Source organism: Lepidochelys kempii, chromosome 3 (genome assembly GCF_965140285.1).
Source record: "Lepidochelys kempii isolate rLepKem1 chromosome 3, rLepKem1.hap1, whole genome shotgun sequence".
In the NCBI taxonomy this organism is placed as follows: Eukaryota; Metazoa; Chordata; order Testudines; family Cheloniidae; genus Lepidochelys; species Lepidochelys kempii.
In genome coordinates this window covers 164,219,377-164,243,214 of record NC_136382.1, presented here as the reverse complement: position 1 = coordinate 164,243,214, position 23,838 = coordinate 164,219,377, and the positions used below count along the sequence as shown (strand labels likewise).

Below are 23,838 nucleotides of genomic sequence, written 5' to 3'. Positions count from 1 at the left end.
GGAAAGCAGCCTCTCACCCCTTCCCAGGCTGTTTGCTCCCAACCGGAGCCAGCTACCTTCTCTTCTGACACCACAGAAGCCCCTGGTGGGCAAAAGGTGTAATTGTAGTGCCTCTCCAGCAGAATATATATTCAGCTGTGGGGTGGGACCTACAGGGGACATGAATTCTGCACGTGTGAAGTAAGGCAGAATTTCCCCAGGAGTAGAACATGAAAAAGGCTACATAAGGCCCATGTTTCATCATTATACATTTGCATTACTGTTTAAGAATTGCTGGTGCAGAGATCTCAATCCTGCAATCCTTCGTCATGAAGTATTCCCTTGGATCTCAATTACTTCCATGAATAAAGACTGCAAACTTGGGTTCAGTGACTGAATCCCAGAGAAGTCAGTACTAAGTAAGTTAAAGATTAGTTTCAGCCTTAAGGGTGACCTGTATTTTAAAAATTAAACAACATGTAGAGCTACTGTACATGTCAAATGCCGAAAGTTAACAGGATTCAGCGTTGTTGTAGCTATATTGGTCCAAAAGTTAGCAGGATGGTTAAAGTCAGGAGAAATACAAAGTGGGTGAGGTTGCTGTTTTTGAGGTTAGCAGGGGGATTTGGCTCAAAGAATTTTAAACACTGCAAGAAAAGAAGTTTACTCTCAGTGGATAGTCAATTTTCCTTTGCTTCAGTGTTTGGGAAACTGAAATGTTTAATTTCATATATAACACACACACACACACACACTTTATTTGCAAGCCATGTTTAAGTCTGAATTTCACAACTTGTTTCTTAAGTCTTTCCTCCCCATTTAAGGCTTCTAAGACCAAACTTTCAGTGGGCCTGAAAATTAGATCGACAAGTTTGTGGGTGCAAAACTGAAGCACTTGTAAATGATTGTAGGCTCAGTTAAGGATATTGACTAAATATCTGACCCTTAATATATCATTTAGCTTTCTTTACGTCTGAATAACTAAAGTCACACATCTCAAAAAAAAAAATCACGGTGTTATAGTAGAAGAGCATTTATCTCATTTTCATAACATAGCTTGCACTAAAAAAGTGACAAACTGACCACAGCATTTCAACTGTGGCCTCATTTGCCCATTACATGCTGCAGTACTAGATTAACTCGAATAAATTTACTCTATTTTCTGAGCCCCTAGATATGTCTCCAAATGACAAACTGTTAAAGATTACGCTCAAGGTTTAGTTTCATTCATCACCCTCAGAGCTGCCTCCTGCACGGTATTTTGTAGCACGCGTGTATTGCGCACACATTAAAACCAGTGCATAATAAAAATATACACTATACTATACATGTACAAAAGCAAAAATATAAACTGATATTGCTTTAAATCACAATCCAAATTATGAAACATTCCAATTCCCAGTTTGGATTTCGTGGCAACACATTTAAGGCTCCTTTATATGAAAGGGCAGCTGAAACACATGATGTCTAATCAAATCAGGAAAAAAAGTATCAATAGCTCAGCTGCTAGAACAGGTCTGGAAAACAAAGGAAAGGCACAGGAACACAATACGGTAATAAAATCCTTGGGAGTGCTGCACAGTATTATGAGTGTGGAAAGCATGCGTTTCAACAGGCCTTGTCTCGGTTAGGCATTTTAGCCACTGGTGGCTATATACCAGTTCATAACCTCTCAGCAGACAGACTAATACAGCAAAACCTCAGAGTTATGAATTGACAAATCAACCACACCTCATTTGGAACCAGAAGTACGCAATTAGGCGGCAGCAGACACACGCACACACACACACACACACACACACGCACACACAAAAGCAAATGCAGTACAGTACTCTGTTAAACTACTAAAAGAATAAAGGGAAAGCAGCATTTTTCTTCTGCACAGTGAAGTTTCAAAGCTGTATTAAGTCAATGTTCAGTTGTAAACCTTTGAAAGAACAATAACGTTTTGTTCAAAGTTATGAATATTTTCAGAGTTACGAACATCCTCCATGCCCGAGGTGTTCGTAACTCTGAGGTTCTACTGTATCACCTTAAGCCATTATTTGTTCCATGCAGCTTATCACTGCTTGAAACCAGGGTAAACCTGCACCAATCAAATCACAGTTTATATTGGCTTTGCCAACAGTTTTGTGGTTTGCCCCAGATCAGGTATACTGGTGGCTGGCCACTGATAACTACAGTCAAGAGAAATACTGAGAGTACATAATGCCAAAGTTGAAAGTGTGTTGTCCTTGGTTCTAAGGCTCATACCTGAGATAAAAATGGATTAACAGAAGAGCTCCCACCATTTCTTTAGTGGATCAGAAATCTAACAAAGCACCAACACAAGGTAACTACATAGCTATTTTACAGGGGGTGCCAGTTTTCCTCAAAACCGAAGGGGAATTAAGAAAATATACAATATCACCAGACTCTTGGGAAACAGACTTGGGTTTTACAGACAAAGCCCAAGTGCCACTGAGATAGGTTAGCACTGCCAGAGATACTCCATAACACCAGCGGGGTGTGGACAATTGGCCAGGTGTGCCCAAGGGTCCTCCCCTTGCTACGATCTAGCACATGGGGAAACAACTTCCCATCAGCAACTGTAAGGAACATTAAAGCATGCTTCCCTCCAGAGAAGCCCACGATAGTCCCAGAAAGAATGATTCAATAACATCTTTGCTCAGCCACTACAGCTTTGTATCTTTAACATTTCACAGGAACAAAACCAAAGCGCAATTAACTTCTTTACCAAGGGCAAACAGGTCTATTTTACAGATGGGGAAACTTAAGACAGAGATCAAATGGACTTGGCACCATCACAAAAGAAGTCAATAGCAGTTTTTGGAACAGAACTCAGATCTCCTAGTTCTTAGTCCCCATGCACTAAAGATTAGAGCACACTAGTTTTCTATGTAAATTCCTCCAATTGACTTTCAATTGAAAATTTAGCTCATGACAAATACGGTCTTGTTACATGCTACTTTAATTTGTTCCACCCCTAACTGATCTTGAGCTTTCCTGATATTAGGTATCTGAAGTCAAACAGGAAGACAGTGGGTTTTATAGGCCATCAGAATAATGCTACCAACAACTTCAACTTTGGCTTTCTGCCTTTTAAGCATTTTAGGAAGTACACTGTTTGTAAGGTTTCTTTGCTTTAGCCAACAAAAGAATAAATGAGTTCTTCTACAATGTCACATCCTTTCCAAAGGACAACACAGAAAATATGATCTGTATCTCCACATTCAGAGACGAAAGGCTATTAATTTACAGTTAATTTTACAAGATGCCGCTGCTGCTAAGCAGTTATTTATAAGAATCTTCTCAGAAAAGACAAATGGCAAAATTAAAAAGAAAAAAGAAAAAAAGAAAAGAAGTTTTTATATTGAGTACCGTATGTCCAGAGATGAAGAGCTTGCATTAAGGTTTAATTTTCTGAAATCCAGCAAAACGCATGAAAAAACCACCATAAAGATACACTAACAGTCTCAGAACCAAAAGTTAGTGGCAAATTCCAGAAACATGGAAAACAGCTACTGGAGTAAGACAAAGTGTTTCTTTTTTATGGTAAATTGCAGAAATTGGGAAATCATCTTGTTTCTAATTCTAGTATCAAAATCGGAAGTAACTATTCTTCTCTTCACAGACATGACTATGATAGTAGTTTTAAAAATAGACTGAAGCTTTTCCACGAAAAAGATGCTCACTCAAGGGCAAAGAAAGATCAAACATTCGGTATACCCTGGTTTAGAAGTAAACTATAAAGTAATTGACAGGTTTCAGAGTAACAGCCGTGTTAGTCTGTATTCGCAAAAAGAAAAGGAGTACTTGTGGCACCTTAGAGACTAACCAATTTATTTGAGCATGAGCTTTTGTGAGCTACAGCTCACTTCATCGGATGCATACCGTGGAAACTGCAGCAGACTTTATATATACACAGAGAATATGAAACAATTCCTCCTCCCACCCCACTGTCCTGCTGGTAATAGCTTATCTAAAGTGATCATCAGGTTGGGCCATTTCCAGCACAAATCCAGGTTTTCTCACCCTCCACCCCCCCCACACACAAATTCACTCTCCTGCTGGTGATAGCCCATCCAAAGTGACAACTCTTTACACAATGTGCATGATAATCAAGTTGGGCTATTTCCTGCACAAATCCAGGTTTTCTCACATCCCCCCCCACCCCCATACACACACAAACTCACTCTCCTGCTGGTAATAGCTCATCCAAACTGACCACTCTCCAAGTTTAAATCCAAGTTAAACCAGAACATCGGGGGGGGGGGGGGGTAGGAAAAAACAAGAGGAAATAGGCTACCTTGCATAATGACTTAGCCACTCCCAGTCTCTATTTAAGCCTAAATTAATAGTATCCAATTTGCAAATGAATTCCAATTCAGCAGTTTCTCGCTGGAGTCTGGATTTGAAGTTTTTTTGTTTTAAGATAGCGACCTTCATGTCTGTGATTGCGTGACCAGAGAGATTGAAGTGTTCTCCGACTGGTTTATGAATGTTATAATTCTTGACATCTGATTTGTGTCCATTTATTCTTTTACGTAGAGACTGTCCAGTTTGACCAATGTACATGGCAGAGGGGCATTGCTGGCACATGATGACATATATCACATTGGTGGATGTGCAGGTGAACGAGCCTCTGATAGTGTGGCTGATGTTATTAGGCCCTGTGATGGTGTCCCCTGAATAGATATGTGGGCACAATTGGCAACGGGCTTTGTTGCAAGGATAAGTTCCTGGGTTAGTGGTTCTGTTGTGTGGTATGTGGTTGTTGGTGAGTATTTGTTCAGGTTGTGGGGCTGTCTGTAGGCAAGGACTGGCCTGTCTCCCAAGATTTGTGAGAGTGTTGGGTCATCCTTTAGGATAGGTTGTAGATCCTTAATAATGCGTTGGAGGGGTTTTAGTTGGGGGCTGAAGGTGACGGCTAGTGGCGTTCTGTTATTTTCTTTGTTAGGCCTGTCCTGTAGTAGGTAACTTCTGGGAACTCTTCTAGCTCTATCAATCTGTTTCTTTACTTCTGCAGGTGGGTAGTGTAGTTGTAAGAAAGCTTGACAGAGATCTTGTAGGTGTTTGTCTCTGTCTGAGGGGTTGGAGCAAATGCAGTTGTATCGCAGAGCTTGGCTGTAGACGATGGATCGTGTGGTGTGGTCAGGGTGAAAGCTGGAGGCATGCAGGTAGGAATAGCGGTCAGTAGGTTTCCGGTATAGGGTGGTGTTTATGTGACCATTGTTTATTAGCACTGTAGTGTCCAGGAAGTGGATCTCTTGTGTGGACTGGACCAGGCTGAGGTTGGTGGTGGGATGGAAATTGTTGAAATCATGGTGGAATTCCTCAAGGGCTTCTTTTCCATGGGTCCAGATGATGAAGATGTCATCAATATAGCGCAAGTAGAGTAGGGGCATTAGGGGACGAGAGCTGAGGAAGCGTTGTTCTAAATCAGCCATAAAAATGTTGGCATACTGTGGGGCCATGCGGGTACCCATAGCAGTGCCGCTGATCTGAAGGTATACATTGTCCCCAAATGTGAAATAGTTATGGGTAAGGACAAAGTAACAAAGTTCAGCCACCAGGTTAGCCGTGACATTATTGGGGATAGTGTTCTTGACGGCTTGTAGTCCATCTTTGTGTGGAATGTTGGTATAGAGGGCTTCTACATCCATAGTGGCCAGGATGGTGTTATCAGGAAGATCACCGATGGATTGAAGTTTCCTCAGGAAGTCAGTGGTGTCTCGAAGGTAGCTGGGAGTACTGGTAGCATAGGGCCTGAGGAGGGAGTCTACATAGCCAGACAATCCTGCTCTCAGGGTGCCAATGCCTGAGATGATGGGGCGCGCAGGCCCCCAACTAAAACCCCTCCAACGCATTATTAAGGATCTACAACCTATCCTAAAGGATGACCCAACACTCTCACAAATCTTGGGAGACAGGCCAGTCCTTGCCTACAGACAGCCCCACAACCTGAACAAATACTCACCAACAACCACATACCACACAACAGAACCACTAACCCAGGAACTTATCCTTGCAACAAAGCCCGTTGCCAATTGTGCCCACATATCTATTCAGGGGACACCATCACAGGGCCTAATAACATCAGCCACACTATCAGAGGCTCGTTCACCTGCACATCCACCAATGTGATATATGTCATCATGTGCCAGCAATGCCCCTCTGCCATGTACATTGGTCAAACTGGACAGTCTCTACGTAAAAGAATAAATGGACACAAATCAGATGTCAAGAATTATAACATTCATAAACCAGTCGGAGAACACTTCAATCTCTCTGGTCACGCAATCACAGACATGAAGGTCGCTATCTTAAAACAAAAAAACTTCAAATCCAGACTCCAGCGAGAAACTGCTGAATTGGAATTCATTTGCAAATTGGATACTATTAATTTAGGCTTAAATAGAGACTGGGAGTGGCTAAGTCATTATGCAAGGTAGCCTATTTCCTCTTGTTTTTTCCTACCCCCCCCCCAGATGTTCTGGTTTAACTTGGATTTAAACTTGGAGAGTGGTCAGTTTGGATGAGCTATTACCAGCAGGAGAGTGAGTTTGTGTGTGTATGGGGGTGGGGGGGGATGTGAGAAAACCTGGATTTGTGCAGGAAATAGCCCAACTTGATTATCATGCACATTGTGTAAAGAGTTGTCACTTTGGATGGGCTATCACCAGCAGGAGAGTGAATTTGTGTGGGGGGGTGGAGGGTGAGAAAACCTGGATTTGTGCTGGAAATGGCCCAACCTGATGATCACTTTAGATAAGCTATTACCAGCAGGACAGTGGGGTGGGAGGAGGTATTGTTTCATATTCTCTGTGTATATATAAAGTCTGCTGCAGTTTCCACGGTATGCATCCGATGAAGTGAGCTGTAGCTCACGAAAGCTCATGCTCAAATAAATTGGTTAGTCTCTAAGGTGCCACAAGTACTCCTTTTCTTTTTATAAAGTAATTGTAAAAGTTAATTTGTGTGGCCAAGTTAAGATGAATTAAAAGAGCTTGTCACCCTGAATAAATTTCTAAGGTATGTTTTCAAAAATGTAATAAGCCCACCTGGAATTTCTGAGACTAGTTCTGGAAGCAACCACCTTAATGAAAAGTTATGCCCAGGGTTTAAATACAGCCGGAGCCGCCTGGAACAGAACTCTGACAAATATTTTCAAATCCCTTGGGAGCTCGGACGCATCTCTCTCTGCCCCCTCTGGGGGCCTAAAGCCCGGAGTCTCCCAACCCCACACCTGACACCTGGGCCCTGAATGGGGGGAGCGTGGGGGGCTCTGGGAAATAATCGGAGAATTTAAGCCCTGTTATGCCCTTTTTGGTACTGTACTAGAAGAGATTTTAAACCAGTTTCCAACATGGCATTAATGTTAGGCTCACAGAAGAAAGTTATTGCTTAATATTTTAAATAGTAAATGATTTGGTTAATTATTACTTTAATAGTTGAACTTTAACCAGAATGTCCAATATGAACTTCACCGGCTGTACAATATTGATGATTTTAATAATTGGTATTACGCAGCTGTGCTTAGAAATATATTTTTGTATCTTAATCAGTGCTGCATGGAAAGGCCTACCTGCAGTTGCATGGTAATATAGAGTTGTTATCTCTACAAAATAGCAACTAACTGACATGTTAGTCAGACTTACTTTTTGTTAAGCACCAATTGCACTCGGTGTTTTACTGGCATGTTTAAAGACACTGTCCACATCCCGAGTTTACTATCTGGGTAGACACCACACAAAATACAAGAAAGGGGGAAAATGGAACATGGCATAATACCAAGAAAAAGTAAAAAAGTATTTTTATGTAAACTTTATATATTATTCTTCCTTTGCCTTCTGTAATCACAATACATTCCCACACCCATGAGAGAGAGAAGCCAGATTATGATTTCACTGTTGCAGACTTCAGTATATAAAATAACCTTAGAATACATAAGTGGTGGGGAAAATTAAAATTTGTAAGGATATTAAACACATACAACCCCAAAGAACTCCACTTCCAAAAATTCTGGAATACCTAATATTATTATATTTTATGACATTTTCATGGCCTCAGTTTTTTGATGTACAAAACCTCCTTGTAATAACTCCCAATTAGAGATATAGTATTCTCATTTTTTTAAATCTGGGTTTCATTATTCTCCTCCACCCCCTGCCAAAAAATGTAAGTTCTTTGTTCCAGATCTCACATTTTCAATTAAACCAGACCCAACTTTTCTGCAAACGAGTCAAATGTATATTGTAGATTTTTATTACCTGGTACGGCAGTTTCCAAAATTTCATAAGTGACCACTATTTCAATTTATTTAAGAGTTAGGTCTCTTTCTGGTTAAATGGACTGACTCAGAAGCAGTAATCGTTTGTGGTGACCATGGAAGAAATGGATTAGAAGAAAAAAAAAGACATGTTCCATGCATCATTAAATGCCCTTTGGCTGTAAAGTCAGCTGAGTAATCTGTTACTTTAACTAATTTTAACTTTATGATTTTTCACTGTATTTTGGAATTGATTTAAACAAAATTAGTGTTTGTTAGCAAACTGAATTTGGTATCTGATTTTTGTGGCAACTGTTTGGTGCATGAATTATGACCTCAGGGGAGCAGAGAAAAGGTAGAGTACTTCTTCTGCCTGTTTGCAGGATCACTGGCAAAAAAAAGGCTATGGTCTCCCTCAGACAAGACCCCATACGGACTAGTAAAGGTCAAGGTGGGCGAAGGAAGCCAAGTAACATAAGATGGAGAGGTTTTTTTAAGTTTTATCGTATCTAAAACTCAAGTTACTTTGAGGACCGCCTTCAACATTTTAATCAGTAAAGTTATAACCGATTCTTATTCTGACATTGTACTTTAAACCAACCCGCTTACTATTTGTGTATCAGTTTGAGAACAATGGATCTATGGGATAACAAGGCACCATTATAATTAAAGTTAATTTTATGATGGGTCAACTAAGCTGTTTTTAACACAGGTTAGGAAAAAAGTCATTAACAGTATTCTATTGGGCTCTCATCATGACAGTCAGAAATGATACCTGAGTAGTAGCTCAGCTAAGTCAATGAAAGTTGTAAGGAAAATTCATTTCAGAATTTATTCATGGTGAGAGGTGCATTTCATTTTGTGAAATATACTTCTGGTTTGAGAAAAATGGGTACAGTTCTCTTTTAATCACGACACTTACTACTAGATCCTCTCTCTCAAAACCTTTTCTTCAGACTTACAATCCTCAAACTTTTTTGTTCTTTAATTGAATTTTTTAATACCCAGTCAAAGGTTGTAAGGAAATATTCCTTTGGATAACAGACCCTGTTATAGCTCTACCACCATTTAACACAATTTTCAAGTTATTTTAACCAGAAACATATTTTTAGAAATCTCTAAAGAAATTCTATCAGTTCTTCAATTATAGAAACATTAGGAGCAGAAGCACTTAAGTTTGCTCTCATAAAAATTCTCACAGCAAACAAGAAAAAGTGCACAGATATTCCTGACCCACATGGAAGAGTCCCTAAAAATCATGAAATGGCACCCAAGAGATATGGGCCTCTCCAAAGCTGAGCTGGAGGTTTCTTCTCTGAGCATACATCATCTCAAGGCTTCTGCTAAGATTTTCCTGAGAAACCTGTGTCCTGCTTGGACCATATTTTAAAAAAGAAAAGCAAACAAACCAAAGGAAATTGAAGCAGAAGTGCTCTTCAACCAGATCTTGAGGAAACACACCTCTCAGATTTAACTTTCCTCATTTATTATGTCTCCTAAACAATAAACACAAGACCATATAAGAAATATGGATGTCACGGCTATATTCAAAAGAGCTTACATAGCACAGCAGTATTCAGCCAACAACAGACAGACAAACAGCAGCATAGCAGCAATTCTGAGTGAGCTCAGGGCCTGAAATAGGCTTATCTTACTATCAATTCCAGGACTAGAGACTAGGAATAGGGAGGAAGATATGGCAGAGTCCACAGGAAGTGCAGCTTGTATAGGTCAACTCTTTTTAAAGCTTTGTCTACTGCTGTCATTTCCTAGATGCCAGGCCAGAAAGAAAGCGGAGTTAGCAAGAGGCACAATCAATACTTAGAGAACTCAAAGCTCATCACGATTACTTCACTTTTCAGGAAATAGGCTGTATCTGGAGCCAAGTGGAGTTTGGCAATAATAAGGGCCAAGAACAGGAGCATCAATATTTTAACATTCACACTCATTTCACTAGAAAACTTCCACAGAAAATGATTATATTAACACAATGAGCATCAAGATGAGCAAAAACATCTGAAAAACTTCCCCCACCCCACAACAGTAAGAACTATCAATTTCTAGTACCTTTAGTTCATAGTACTTATTTTTTCTTTCATCAATTAAGCCTTTCACTGACATATCAGTAACTTAAACTAAAAATTAGACATCTGGTAGACTGAACAAAAACATACCATTTTGATCCACTGCAGGAAAACTGGATCCACCTTTTACTGTGATACCAAAAATATGTAATTGAATAAAGAGAAGCAGAATATGGATTCACAATTCTAATAAATGTGAATGTCAGACTCATTACATCATTTTATTAAATACAGAAATATCTTTGGTAACTTGATGGGGATCCGAGAGATAGTAACATATGTGATGATATAGCTAGACGTAGTATCCTGAAAACCTGTAGTATTAAAGAATTAATACTAATGACTTGGATAATGGAGTAAAGAGAGTGCTTATAACATTTGCAGATGACACCAAGTTGAGAGGGGTTGAAAGTACTTGAGTACAGGATTAGAATTCAAAAAAGACATTGATAAATTAGAGAATTAGTCCAAAATCAACCAGATGAAATTCAATAGAGACATGTGAAGTACTACACCGGACCCTCGCTAGAATGTGGGATTTGGGATCCATGCCAAGTACCATGTTACAGCGGGGACTGCATTAAAATGAAATTACTGTATACAGTAAATGTCACATCCATAAAGTATAGAAAACCTTAGAAAATAAACTCCTACTGGAAGAAAACAATAAATGAGAAAAGAAGTATTGCTTTATTAGAGATTTAAAGTAGACATTACAATAAACTAGTCTAGTTTTTCTTTAAAAAGTCGGTAAGTTGCTTTTGCTTCTTGCTGCTGTGCCGCTTTTGCTTAGCAAACTGCAAAAGACTACGTAGCTGCATAATTTTTTATAGGCTCAACGTCTTGCATCTCAAACCATCTCAAAGCAATCACTAAGCTGGCTACTGTCGCAGTTGATGTTGGAACAACGTCCACTTCATCTTCCTCCTCTTCTTCCACGGCGGAAGCCAATTCTTCAGCTTCTGGAATGTTGTTTGGTCATACTTCCTGAAGAATTTGGTCATCATTAGACTTTCAGGAACAGGACAAAATTCTTCTACTTCATCGTTGCCGCTTATCCAGGACCAGATATTTTGTGGCAGAACAGTTACCCCGAGCCTGGACAGTTGCTAGCACAGCTCCTGCATCCACTCCATGTCTGTTCTTCCAACTTCCTCCACTGTAAATCCCTCAAATACCTCGTCAGACTGTGATCTGTTTTCTTCATTTTCTTCCAGGAGCAGGCGGCCAAACAACTCTTCCAGTCCCACCATCCAACAGCAGTTTATCGTTTCAGCATGTAATAAATTCCAGGAATCGCTGCCAATGTAAAAAGTCTTTTATAGTCAACTTCTTCAGAAAACCGGTGACAGACAACTCACTTTCTATCATTCGTCATACCAAGTTCCGTCGATTAAAAATGCTTAAAAATGGAGATACCACCTTGATCAAGGGGCTGGATTTTGGAAGTTGTGTTTTTAGGTAAGTATTCAACCCGTATTTTACCGTCACAGGTTCTGAGTCTTTCGGCTGGAGGATGTGCTAGACAGTTGTCTAGCAAAAGAACGGCCTTTTCTTTTAAGCGTTTTGCCCGCAAATGCTTTTGCACAAAAACAAATTCGGTGAAGAACCATTGTTCAAAAATCTCTTGCCATCCAGGAATTTTTGGAGTACAAGAATGGCAGGCAATTCACAATTATGTGATGAAAGCACTGAGGCATGCGAGACTTTCCAATGCACAATGGTTTTAATTTATGCTTGCCTGTTGCATTCACACAAAACAATAAAGTAAGGCGATCTTTTACCAGTTTATATCCTTCTTTCTTTCATTCATCTGTTCTGACAGCCAGGGTTTTATTGGGCAACATTTTACAATAAATTCCTGTTTCATCTGCATGGTAAACCTATTCCTCCGAGTAACCCTCTGTCTGGTAAAATTTCCCTTAGCTTTGCAGGGTACGATTGCGAGGCGTCGGCATCAGCAGAGCATTTTTCTCATGAAACTGCAATCTGAAAGATTCAGTGTCTTTTCTGAAATCGCCATAGCCAACCCGAACCCAAATCGCCTTAAAATTGCTGAATTCGCCATTAAGTTCCCGGTCGAATTTTTCCATTTGCATGGCTATAAGCAGACCAGGATCAGAATGCCTTTCTGCTGTTCTTGCACAAACCACACATACACTGCAGAATCAAGATTGGCATCATTCGCTAAACGGGCTTGTTTTCTTTGAAGGCCATGTTCTTAATCCAGGTTATGAATGTAAGTTCCAAGCTTGTAAGTATTCTTTAGCCATCCACGAAAGGGGGACTTGTTAATGTCAATATCGCGGCTAACCTTTGCCTGGGTTTCGCCATTTCTAAGTCATTCGACAGCGTCCAATTTCTCCTGCATCGAGTAAGCCTTCCTTTTGCCCGACATTTTTGACATCTTTCTAAAAGATAAATACTGTACCTGTAAATTTTTATTACATTACATTTGTATGGCGTTCTAGGCCTAAAGCAATCTTCTTAGGGCTTGTCTACACGACCTTGCAGGGTCGATCTAAGATACACAACTTCAGCTACGTGAATAGCTGATGCTCTACTGTCCACTGCACTTGCGCTTCTCGTTCTCGTGGAGTACTAGAATCAACAGGAGAGAGCTCAGCAGTCAATTTATCGCGTTTCTATACTCAAAAAAATTGTACTGTACAGTACTTAAATTTGGGATCCATGGCCGTGACCGCATAATATCCAAATTCTTGTTATTTCAATGCGCGTTCTAGCGAGGGTCCGGTGTACACTTAGGAAGGAAAAAATCAAATGTGCAACTACAAAAAGGGAAGTAACTGGCTAGCACTGCTGATAAGCATCTGGGGATTAGAGTGGAACACCAACTGAATACGAGTCTACAATACAATGCAGTTGCCAAAAAAGACTAATGCCATTCTGAGATGTATTAACAGGATGCAAGACAGAGGAGGTAATTGTCCCGCTCAACTTGGCATTGTTGAGGTCTCAGCTAGAGTACTATATCCAGTTCTGGATGTCATACTTTAGGAAAGATGTGAATTAATAGAGAGAGTCAAGAAGAGGGCAACAAAAAAGATAAAAGGTTTAGAAAACCTTACCTAAGAGGAAAGGTTAAAAAACTGGACATGTTTAGTCCTGAGAAAAGAAAACTGAGGGGGACCTGTGAACAGTCTACAAATATGTTAACAGCTGTTATAAAGAGGATAGTGATCAATTATTCCCCATGTCCACTGAAGGTAGGCCAAGAAGTAATGGGCTTAATTTGTAGCAAGAGAGACTTAAGTTAGATATGAGAAAAAACTTTCTAACTATCAGGGTAGTTAAATTCTGGAATAGGCTTCCAAGGGAGATTGTGGAATCTCCATCACTGGAGGTTTTTAAGAACAGTTGGACGAACACTCATCAGAGATGGTCTAGGTTTACTTGGTCCTGTCTCAGTATAGATGACTGGACTTGATGACCTCTCAAGGTCCCTTCCAGCCCTACATTTCTATGATTCTATAGTACTACCCCTCAGGCCCACTATATTTTAATTTCCTATAGTAAGAATGCTGTACATTTGATATAATGGGCACATTAAAAAATGTGATCAGAGTAAGATAAATCTAAGTATGCCAACTCCCATTGAACTCAGCGGATTTTCATGTAGTACACCTACTAAAAAGAATCTAATATCAAATGCTGGTATGTAGCATGAGTTACAAAAATAGGCTTATGCCATTTTTACAGCTTTGGAATTAAAACATGCCTAGTACAAACACGAAGCACTTTAAGTAAAAGGTTTAGCGTACAGAAAAATTACACAGGTATTTATAATAATTAAAAAAAGAACTATGTTAAAAATGTTGAGGCTGCAAAGTAAAGCATTCATATCACGAAATGCCAAATTTAAGGCTGTCTTCCAACCTTGTCGCTACCTCTTTGTGTTTACGTATTACAATATATTAATTTAATTACATAAGCATAAACTATTTTTCTATAGGACCCATGCCTTATTCAGTGTGCAGGTTGGACGATGCGTAGTGAATAGCAGCGGTTCAATGTTTATATTATTCTCACTGTTCAATATATGTCTACCCACTAATGACAGAAACGGAGTCTGTTTAAAATTTGTTCAAATGTAAGAACAGGCCCATTAAAACGTATGTCTGAATATTTTTCTGACAGACGATCTGTGTGCCAAGTTGGGGATAACGTAAATTAAAAACCACCCAACTGATACACAGATATCCCACCCTATAGTCTCAGCCCCCATGTCTTGTAACAGAAACAAGATGCGAAGAAGGCATTCAGTATTATAAGAAGGTGCTATCCCCAAAATACAAAATGTAATAGGTAATTATGACAGCTGGTGATCTTACATTTAACATGAATTTTGTTTCCTTAATAGAGGAAGATCATGTAACAAAGTATTACCATAAATAAAAAATTGCACTTCCACAGCACCTCAGAAATGTTTTCAGGATTTCATTAATTACCATGGTCTTGATTCTACAACAGAATTTCTGCCAGTAGACCCGTGCATCTTTGTAGAGCCCCATTGTCTTGAGCTCTGCAAAGATACAAGGGTTCATCCGCACTGAACTTATTGCAGGATTGGGGCCTATGTGTACAATGTATATGTACTTAGACTAAATATAATCCTTATAATGTGTGTGTTATACACTGGCATACCTCATTGTAGAATGTCCATTTTTCCCCTCTTCTTCTTTTCAAGTCTGTATCACTGCTCTTGAGCAGACATCACAGATTCATCTCCGTTAAAAATGAAAAAATTAGGTCACCATCACATTCTGTTCAATGGGTTCAGTCTGCAGTATTCTTCTTTGCTCAGGATATTAATCTTTCTAAAAGCATTCTAGCTCTTCAGTGTAACAATCTAACAGCAGTAATCTAATTACTTCTTGTTCTGCGTTATCAGACGTCACAGGTATTAAATGGTTTTTTTCTTTTTGTCACTGGATTGGTGTATTTAAAAGATTGTCTTTGAAAATCACTCATTGATAACACTCTGAAAACAATCTTGTGTGTTCTGACATGAAGAACCAAAATTTCCAAGTTGGATGTGATGGGTGTGCCTGCAAAAATAACCGGACGCCCAGGATGCATGCAGACCAGGAAACTGTTCAAGCTAACAGCTAGCTGTACATTTGCCCATACTTCCCCCCCTAGATATGGAGCTTTGCAGGGTATTTTACCCTCCTTTGAAACTGTCTCTAGGAACATACCACACAGTCAGAATATAAGGTAACAATAAATTTACCATCTAGTGATAATTCAGTTATCTTTCTTTAATGAATAGCATGAAGTTGTTATACAGGAAACTACTTTATTATTAATACACATGAGGTTTTCTTGAAAAGGAGATGGGTGCTTATAACAATCCAGAACTTGTAGCAGAAAGCAACACATCTCTTGTTATATATACACATATGCAGTATATTCCCATCAACTGAAATTTAATCACCTTTTTACTATTTAGAGGGGAAAGGCAGTTTTTAAGGTGGTTAAGCTATGTATCATCAATACCATGAAGCTAACCTATCAGTTGTAATAGCTCCTATAAAATACCAGAGCGAGATTGCAATAAGACTAGAAAATGGGCTACAAATCCCAGATATGTTCAAGTAAGCATTAAACCAAAAATAAAAATAGGTAGATCTGAAACCAAGAACTAGATAGCATTCATCTAATTCATGACTACTAAAGGTAGAATTCATAGGCCAAGGTTTTAAAGTGTCTTATTCATCTCTGAATGGCAATTATTGGACAAAGATTTCAATTACAAAATTTCCCTTCTTCCAAAAGGGTTAAATTTCCAGTACAGCTTTTCTATGCTCTGCATATGTAATACCTTTTACAGTTTCCATCATCACGTTATTCTAATGAAGCAAATTAACAGTGTTCTCTGATAAAGACGTTAGAGGATGAGGCTGAAGGCCTTGGAATTTATGATTCGAGGATATGGTTACTACCAGAGAGAACCTTCAAGTTATTGTATTGAAATGAGCTCTCCCTTTGCCTCTCAACTTCCATTCTGATAAAGAATTATAGCTCACTTCTGTGAGTCCTTTTTTTAAACATTATTTTAAAAGCTGTCCCTCCTTTTTCTTTCACTCTCCCTCTAAAAAGAGTTTTCAAACCCATACAGTTTTATTTGAAAAAAGCAGAATTGGGAGTGGAGTGGGAGAGGCAGTGATAACTGGTTTTTCTCTCTTCTTTATCAACATTGTTGTTCCTACAATTGAGGGGACCTTTAATAACAATATTTGTGCTTAGAGGCTCTGGGGATTTTGTGATGTGCATATATGAGTATTAGATCACTAACTTCATTTTAATAACATATGGCCTAAACAAAAAAAAACAAAAAAAAGAGACAAAGTTGAAGGTGAAAGAGATGAGAGTTCTCCACAGAAAAAAGAACAGTACATTAATCCTATGTGCCACATACACTTAGTATCAGGTGCATTTGAGTAACTTATCAGTTTTGATGCTCCTTTACAAAAAGGCAAGTTAAAAAGTAAAAATAATCTCTCTCTACAATGTGATTTGCTTTAGATAAATATCCCTTTCTTCACATACATCTGCCATATACTGAAACGTGCATTTTTCTTTGACTTTTTCCCCCCTACAGTTCATAAGGTAAAGCATTAAGGAACAGTCTTCTAATTAACAGTTTGTTTGGATCATTCCATTATAATATCACTGCTGAAAGGAGAAGAATTAAAAACAAACATAAAAGTGTTAGAAGAACTAGCTTACAGTAGAGTCTTACCATTCCAATTTGCACACTGTAAAAGAATGAATCATTTCAGCTATATACAAACATTAAGATATCAATGAAAGAGGAATATGCATTTGGTTTCTGTTTGTTTTGTTATAATAATGGAAAACACAGTTCAAATTGGTTTGAATGAAAAAAAAGCACACCTACCAGTGTAGCTGGGTTTCCTGAAACCTTTTTGATGTTCCTTGCTGGCATTCCATGAAGATGACTAAATCTACTCTGGAAACCTACAAGCAAGCATTAGAGCTCAGTTTAAGAAGTATTTTATATTACAGACAATCACATTCCTAAAGTTACAGTAGGAGATGGGAACCAAAAGGAATATAAAACATTTTCTTTCAATAACAAAGAATATTTTAATTTGTTGTTGATTTTATAGCTGCACCATTTTGCTTCATTTCTAAAGCTACTGAATTATTTTATGAAAGCTGTTGAATTACAAGCTTAGGCCTGATTCTGCAAACCCTGACCCACACAAAGTGTACATTTGTACTGATCAAGGGTTGCAGATTTGCAGTTTGTGTAGACATATCTGTGCTACCTTTAATCTAACTAGTTTGCTAAAACAGTAGTGAGGACACAGAGGTGTGAACTTTGGCATAGTCTGCACAAGTGAGTACATATCCGGGGGGGGGGGGGGGGGGGGGGGGGCTGGCTTTGTGCAACCCACACTGAAGCCTGAGCTGATGTTGCAGCGCCCTCACTGCTATTTTTAGCAACCTACCTAGACCACGTATGTCTATACAAGCTGCAAACTACATTTTGAATCCGACTGCAATGTAGATGTTCCCAAACAAATACACTGAAGTCACGGCAATCAATGGGACTCCTTGTGGGAGTACAGATTTGCAAGACAAGGGCCTAAGAAAAAAGAATCAATCTCATACCTTCTGAACTTTGCAATCATTGGCAAATTTCTCTCTCATTCCCAGTCTTAGCACTGCTCTAAAAGTTTTTTTGAAAATTCTCAAGCTGATGAAACTCCAAGATCAAGACCAACCACAACATACTTTACATATCAGATGCAGGCTACAGACATCTTTCCATTGAACCCCAGGTACTATATTATTCTGCCTTTGAGTGTTACTAACCTCTCTTCCCTGAATGGGACATAAGAGGGAAAGCACCAGTTAAGATACTTTCAAAGACTGGATCAGGCAATTCTTTCTCCAATTCCGTTGAGTCCTGTTCCCACCAGTGACCGACCCCAGTGATTCCACACGCACCGCCAGATTCATTTTCATGAAACCAGTCACTCTGCTCATCATCACCTGTGTAAATATAATAACCACCCCCGCCCCCAAATACAGGTTTATTATCCAGAGAAACCACGCTTGTAATCACAATCTCTTTTTCTTGCTTTATAGTTGTACTACAATTATTTGTATATAGCAACTCTGCTTGGAGAATACGTTTTAATAGCATAACAAGTAATGCCATCAATAAAAACACACAAAATGTTCTGTTTTAGAACCAATTTAGAAAAGTGAAAAACAATAAAACTGATTAATCCTTTGGTGGTAACTGCAGGGAAATCCATTTAAATTACTGCACTTTCCCCATTAACAAAAAAACAAGCCTTAATCTCCTGCTGGGAATTAAAAGGTATAAAACTGTGAAACCAGTTCTTTGAAGCTGATAATGGTATATAATTAGCGTAATTTCGTGATTTGTATGGCATGTAAAAGGGGGGAAAATCATGAACAGATGTGACTAAATAAAATTAATCTGATTAAGTTTATTAAGAAATAAGTTTTGAAAAAGTGGATTTTAAATGAAAAGTGACAGTACCATGAAATATACTGAGAAATGCACTGTATTGCATTATAAAGTTGGACATTTTTAACAAAAAATATTTTATGGACATTTTCAGTAAATATTAGAGACAATCGCAAAAGCAAGAAAAATTCAACATTAAATAACATCAAAGTCTGTCTTTAACTAATCTGATATAAAAAATAGTCGTAGTCCCCCCCCAAAACATTTAATTAAAGGTGAACTGCTAAGTTTTAAAAACACTGTTTTGTACAAACATGTAGAGGTAGTAAAAAAGAAGAGTACAGAGCACTGTATTTTAAACAAAACTTTGAGGCCATCATTTTATCACTGAGGTCCTGAGCTGCTAATTCCCACTTACTTCCCTCCATTTAGAAGGAAATCCATTAAATCCGACAATATCCTCTTAAGACTTCACTAACTGTCCTTAAATCCAGGAGTTTTAAAAGAAGTATGCTATCAGACTGGTACCATGCCTGGTAGTGTAGTTGCACATAACCTAACATAACTATTTCCATGTATAAAACTGTACCGTGCCTTTCACATTTTTAAATCTGCAAGACTACACGAAACACACATTACATGAATGTTTAACGTTTAATATGCATGGGATAAAAACATTTAAGGAAAATTATTCATTTAAATTTGTTTAATTAAATAGGTGGCTTTACACAGTCAAGTTTATGTCAGCCACAGAATAACCTACATATCAGATGTATTTTGTGAAGTATCCAAGCATATTTTAATATTTGAATATGGGATAATCATGTAACATGATCAGCAATTTGTTACTTCCACTTTGATTGTGCTAAATGTCATTGTCACTCTGACAACAAAAAGAACACATTGTCATGAAAATCCAAGCAGAGCCTTGAGGAAAAGTGGAAAAACAGATATTACAATAATCCACAATGATTTAATTTTATAATTCAAATGTGAGGCAATTCCCCAATACCAGGCCAAGCATACCACTACTGGCTGAAAGTGCTAGTTCTGGCCTGACTGAGTCCATATTAAGAAGAATCAAGATCATCTCACTGATCCCTTACGGATTAAATTATAAATTGATAGGTTCCAGAAAAGGATAAGAGAAGAAATAAGAAGAGGGGAAAAAAGCCACCTGTAAAATGAGCAATAACACAGAAGTGGGGAGGACGGGGAAGCAGGAGGCGGAAGCTGGAAACAGGGATTTTTTGTACACCTAATATCTATCAAGGAATTCAGCATATTTCACTCTCCCAATTCTCACACTGGCACATATCTATTTTGCTGTGACTTTTCACAAAGTCTGTCCCTCATTAATTCTATCCTCGCCTTCCTCAAGGTCAAGCTAAGTTTCTCTCTATGGATCTAATCCATGATGATCCTCAACAGAGCTAGAAGAATAGTGGTGGACAAAAGCATGCAAATGTTTTAGCTAATTTTGTACTATATTTCAATCTGGCTCTATTCAAACCCCTTTCGTTTAGTTTTTCACAAACTCTTGTACTAGTGAAATTTGTTCAAATTTGTTCAGAAAGTTGGTTAAAAATGAAACAGCCTATAACTAAGAAATGAAATTTGTGAACAGAAGAAAAGGATAAAGCAATACTAAAAATGACTTGTAATTAACAACTCTGCCAAGCTCAAGCCCCAACAATTGGGACTGATTATTCAAATTAGGCTGATGTCTGATATGGAGAAAAGCAGATTTTCTTGTACCCAGATTTAAGTTCAGAAACTGTGGGGAAGAAAAAAAAACAGATAATGAATGGATCACTGGTGGCTAAACATGATTTGTAAACAGCAATCTGCTGCCCAGCTTTTGTGTAGTTACTCTCTGTGATCACACTTCCATCAAGCAACAGACTGCATTGAAAGTTCTTCAGCATTAAACAGACTGGCAACTACTGGTACTGTATAGTATGTAGAATAACAATACTTATACCTCAAAAGGAAGTTAAGTATAAATTATTTCAATTTTGGTTATTGGGAAGCTACCACACAAAGAGATGAAGTAATTTGCTCAAGGCTACACAGCAGGTCCATGGCAGAACTCGAAACAGAACCCGAGCCTCCTGACTTGCAAGATGTTGTTTATTTGGCCACTTACTCGTATCTAGGTATTTGACTGTTTAATTAAGAGTATGTCTACACTGGCAGAGTTACAGCACCAGGAGTTACAGCGCTGCTCAGAGAGCGCTGAAGGGAAACCGCTGTCGTGTGTTCACACTGTCAGCTGCCTGCGCAATAGCATGTTCACACTTGCAGCGGTATTCGGAGCGGTGCACTCTGGGGGCAGCTATACCACAGAGCATCTCTTCCTCTTCTGCCACGAAGAGTGGTGTCACCGGGCATCCTGGGTCCTGTCCCAATGCCCCATGATGCATTGCTTTGCATCCCAGCAATCCCTGTGCTTCCGTCCGCATTTGGCACCATCTTTCAACAGTCTGTGTACTGTGTGCTCTGCCTCTTCGGTCTGCAGGAATGGATCCCACGCTGTTGACTCTCACTAACATGTCACGAGTGGTAGTGGAGTTATTCCTTAAACTACAAAAGGCAAGAGGAGTTTGACATTGATGTTGCCACATGTAGTAGCTATGACATGAGATTGCTTGTGGCATTCACGGAGGTGCTGACCACAGTGCTTTTGGGCTTGGGAAACAAGCACTGTGTGGTGGGATCACATCATCATGCACGTCTGGGATGACGAGCAGCGGCTGCAGAACTTTCGGATGAGGAAAGTCATGATGTTGGCTATAATTACATTTGACTCTTCCCTGTTAAATCTGCCTGGGTGTGCAAGGGAGGCTGAGGGACTTGTATCTGGCGCTGAATATCAAATCTAGGTATCCAGACTCAAATTCAGCATAATATCTGTGAGATCAGCTCCTTGAAAACAAATAAGAAACCTTTGGATCCTCATGTAGTAACTTGCAAATTGTGGGGGTCCTAGAGGGGGATGAAAGGGGAAATCTGTTGAGTTTGTCCCCCAGCTCTGTGCAGAGATTGTAGATTTACCAGAGACATAAAAGTACTTTACCCCTCAGCCTGCCCTGGCAGTAAACCAAATGTCCATTTCCTCAAATGTTTTCTTAGTTTATTACATAGGAAGCTAGGGAGAAGAATGAATGCTGGAGTGCTTTTAATCCTAGGATCATGATTTTTCAGGACCTTGCTGGACATAGTGTGAACACAGGGCTGCCTTCAATAGTGCAAGGAACATAGCTAGCTGCAAAAAAGGTCTTAAATACTATAAACTGTTTCAAGCCATGTTCATGTACAGCATGGAGAAGAGACCCATGTCTTTCAAAAGCCTTAAGAGTCAGAAAACTTCCTTAAAGGACTCCAACAAGATTAACTATCTGTGCTCACTACATGCTCCTGTATTAAAAAATGGATTTGTGATCCCTAGTGAACTCCTAACAAAAAGATTTGGTCTAACTTTTTTTTTTATAAATGTTTAATAGGTTCCTAGCAGATGGAGATTGAGATGCTGCACTCCTTTCAGCTCCCTGCCCTCCTTCCCTTTCCCTCCCTTCCCATTCCTTTACTCATCTGTTCTCCCCCCCCCCGCCTTATTTTTTGGAGGAAAATTGAATAAAATTTTTTTAAAGGCAGTTTAAATTGACAATACTGAGCCAACATTTTAACAAACCAAACTTTCTCATAGTTTAGTTTAGGCATTTAACCATTCAAGACATGTAAAAAAGCAATTATAGCAGAACGGTCTGATTTAAGTTGTAGTATGTGCAACTACAAGTCCCAGCATAATCAGTGGTATATCAAAAACCAATAGTGTGTGTCAGGAACCCTAGAATTATGCAGTACTTCATGAACATTGCATCCATTAAATGCAAAGAAATACACAACCTATGACATCTAAACTAATCTTGTTTTAACTTAGTGCAGGGGTGGGCAAACTACAGCCCATGGGCCGGATCCGGCCTGCCAGCCATTTTAAGCTGGCCCTCGAGCTCACAGCTTAACTTTTAACAAGTTTGGTTAAAATTTGCAGGAGATAATGCTGCCCACTTCTTGTTTACAATGTCACCTGAAAGTGAGAACAGGCGTTTGCTTGGCACTTTTGTAGACGGCGTTGCAAGATATTTGTGTGTCAGATATGCTAAATATTCATATGCCCCTTCATTCTTCGACCATCATTCCAGAGGACATGCTTCCATGCTGATGATGCTCGTTAAAAAGAAAACATGCGTTAATTGTATTTGTGACTGAACTCCTGGGGGGAAGAATTGTACGTCTCCTCTTGTTTTACCTGCATTCTGCCATATGTTTCATATCATAGCAGTCTCAGATGATGACCCAGCACATGTTCGTTTGAAGAACACTGTCACAGCAGATTTGACAAAAAACTTAAAGAAGGTACCAATGGAAGATTCCTAAAAATAGCTACAGCACTCGAACCAAGGTTTAAGAATCTGAAACACCGTCCAAAATCTGAGAGGGACGAAGTGCGGAGCATGCTTTCAGAAGATTTAAAAGAGCAACACTCAAATAGGTAAACTACAGAACCCAAACCACCAAAAAAGAAAATCAACCTTCTGCTGGTGGCAGCTGTCATAAACAAAGATACGGGTAACATAAAATCCCTCCTGGGAAGCTGTACTAAATCGCTTTACTTGAAGGGGTTAAGAAGCTCAAATAACCTGGTTGGCACCTGACCGAAAGGACCAATAAGGAAGGAAGATACTTTTAAATCTTTGGGGGGGAGGTTTTATTTGTGCTCTCTTTGTTTCTTCCCTCTCCAGATGGAGAGAGAGAGGGACCAGGCAGGTAAAACATCTCCTGAAAACATACCTGAAATGATTCATCTATGATTACAAAAACTGTAAGTAAGGCAAGGAAATGCGTTACATTATCTTTTCTTTTAACTTGTGAATTTTCCCTATGCTAAGAGGTAGTTTCATTCTTGTTTTGTAACTGTGAAGCAGAGTCAGAGGGGAATCCTC

General features: G+C 39.0%; 1 protein-coding gene across 18 annotated transcripts in view; it reads right to left on the bottom strand.

The window, feature by feature from the left end:
* The window catches only part of GPATCH2 (G-patch domain containing 2), a 182,915-nt gene that overhangs the window by 132,409 nt on the left and 26,668 nt on the right, over positions 1-23,838 (bottom strand). For 15 of the 18 annotated variants that reach the window (XM_073338892.2, XM_073338877.2, XM_073338876.2 and 12 more), the window contains exons 4-5: positions 18,205-18,384; positions 17,261-17,340 (exon numbers count right to left, since the gene is read on the bottom strand). In XM_073338892.2, coding sequence (XP_073194993.1) covers positions 17,261-17,340; positions 18,205-18,384 — 260 coding nt within the window. Of the gene's footprint in view, positions 1-12,729; positions 12,747-14,981; positions 15,082-17,260; positions 17,341-18,204; positions 18,385-23,838 lie in introns of those variants that run through there. The other 3 variants (XR_012158237.1, XM_073338893.1, XM_073338880.2) reach the window with 3 other exon arrangements.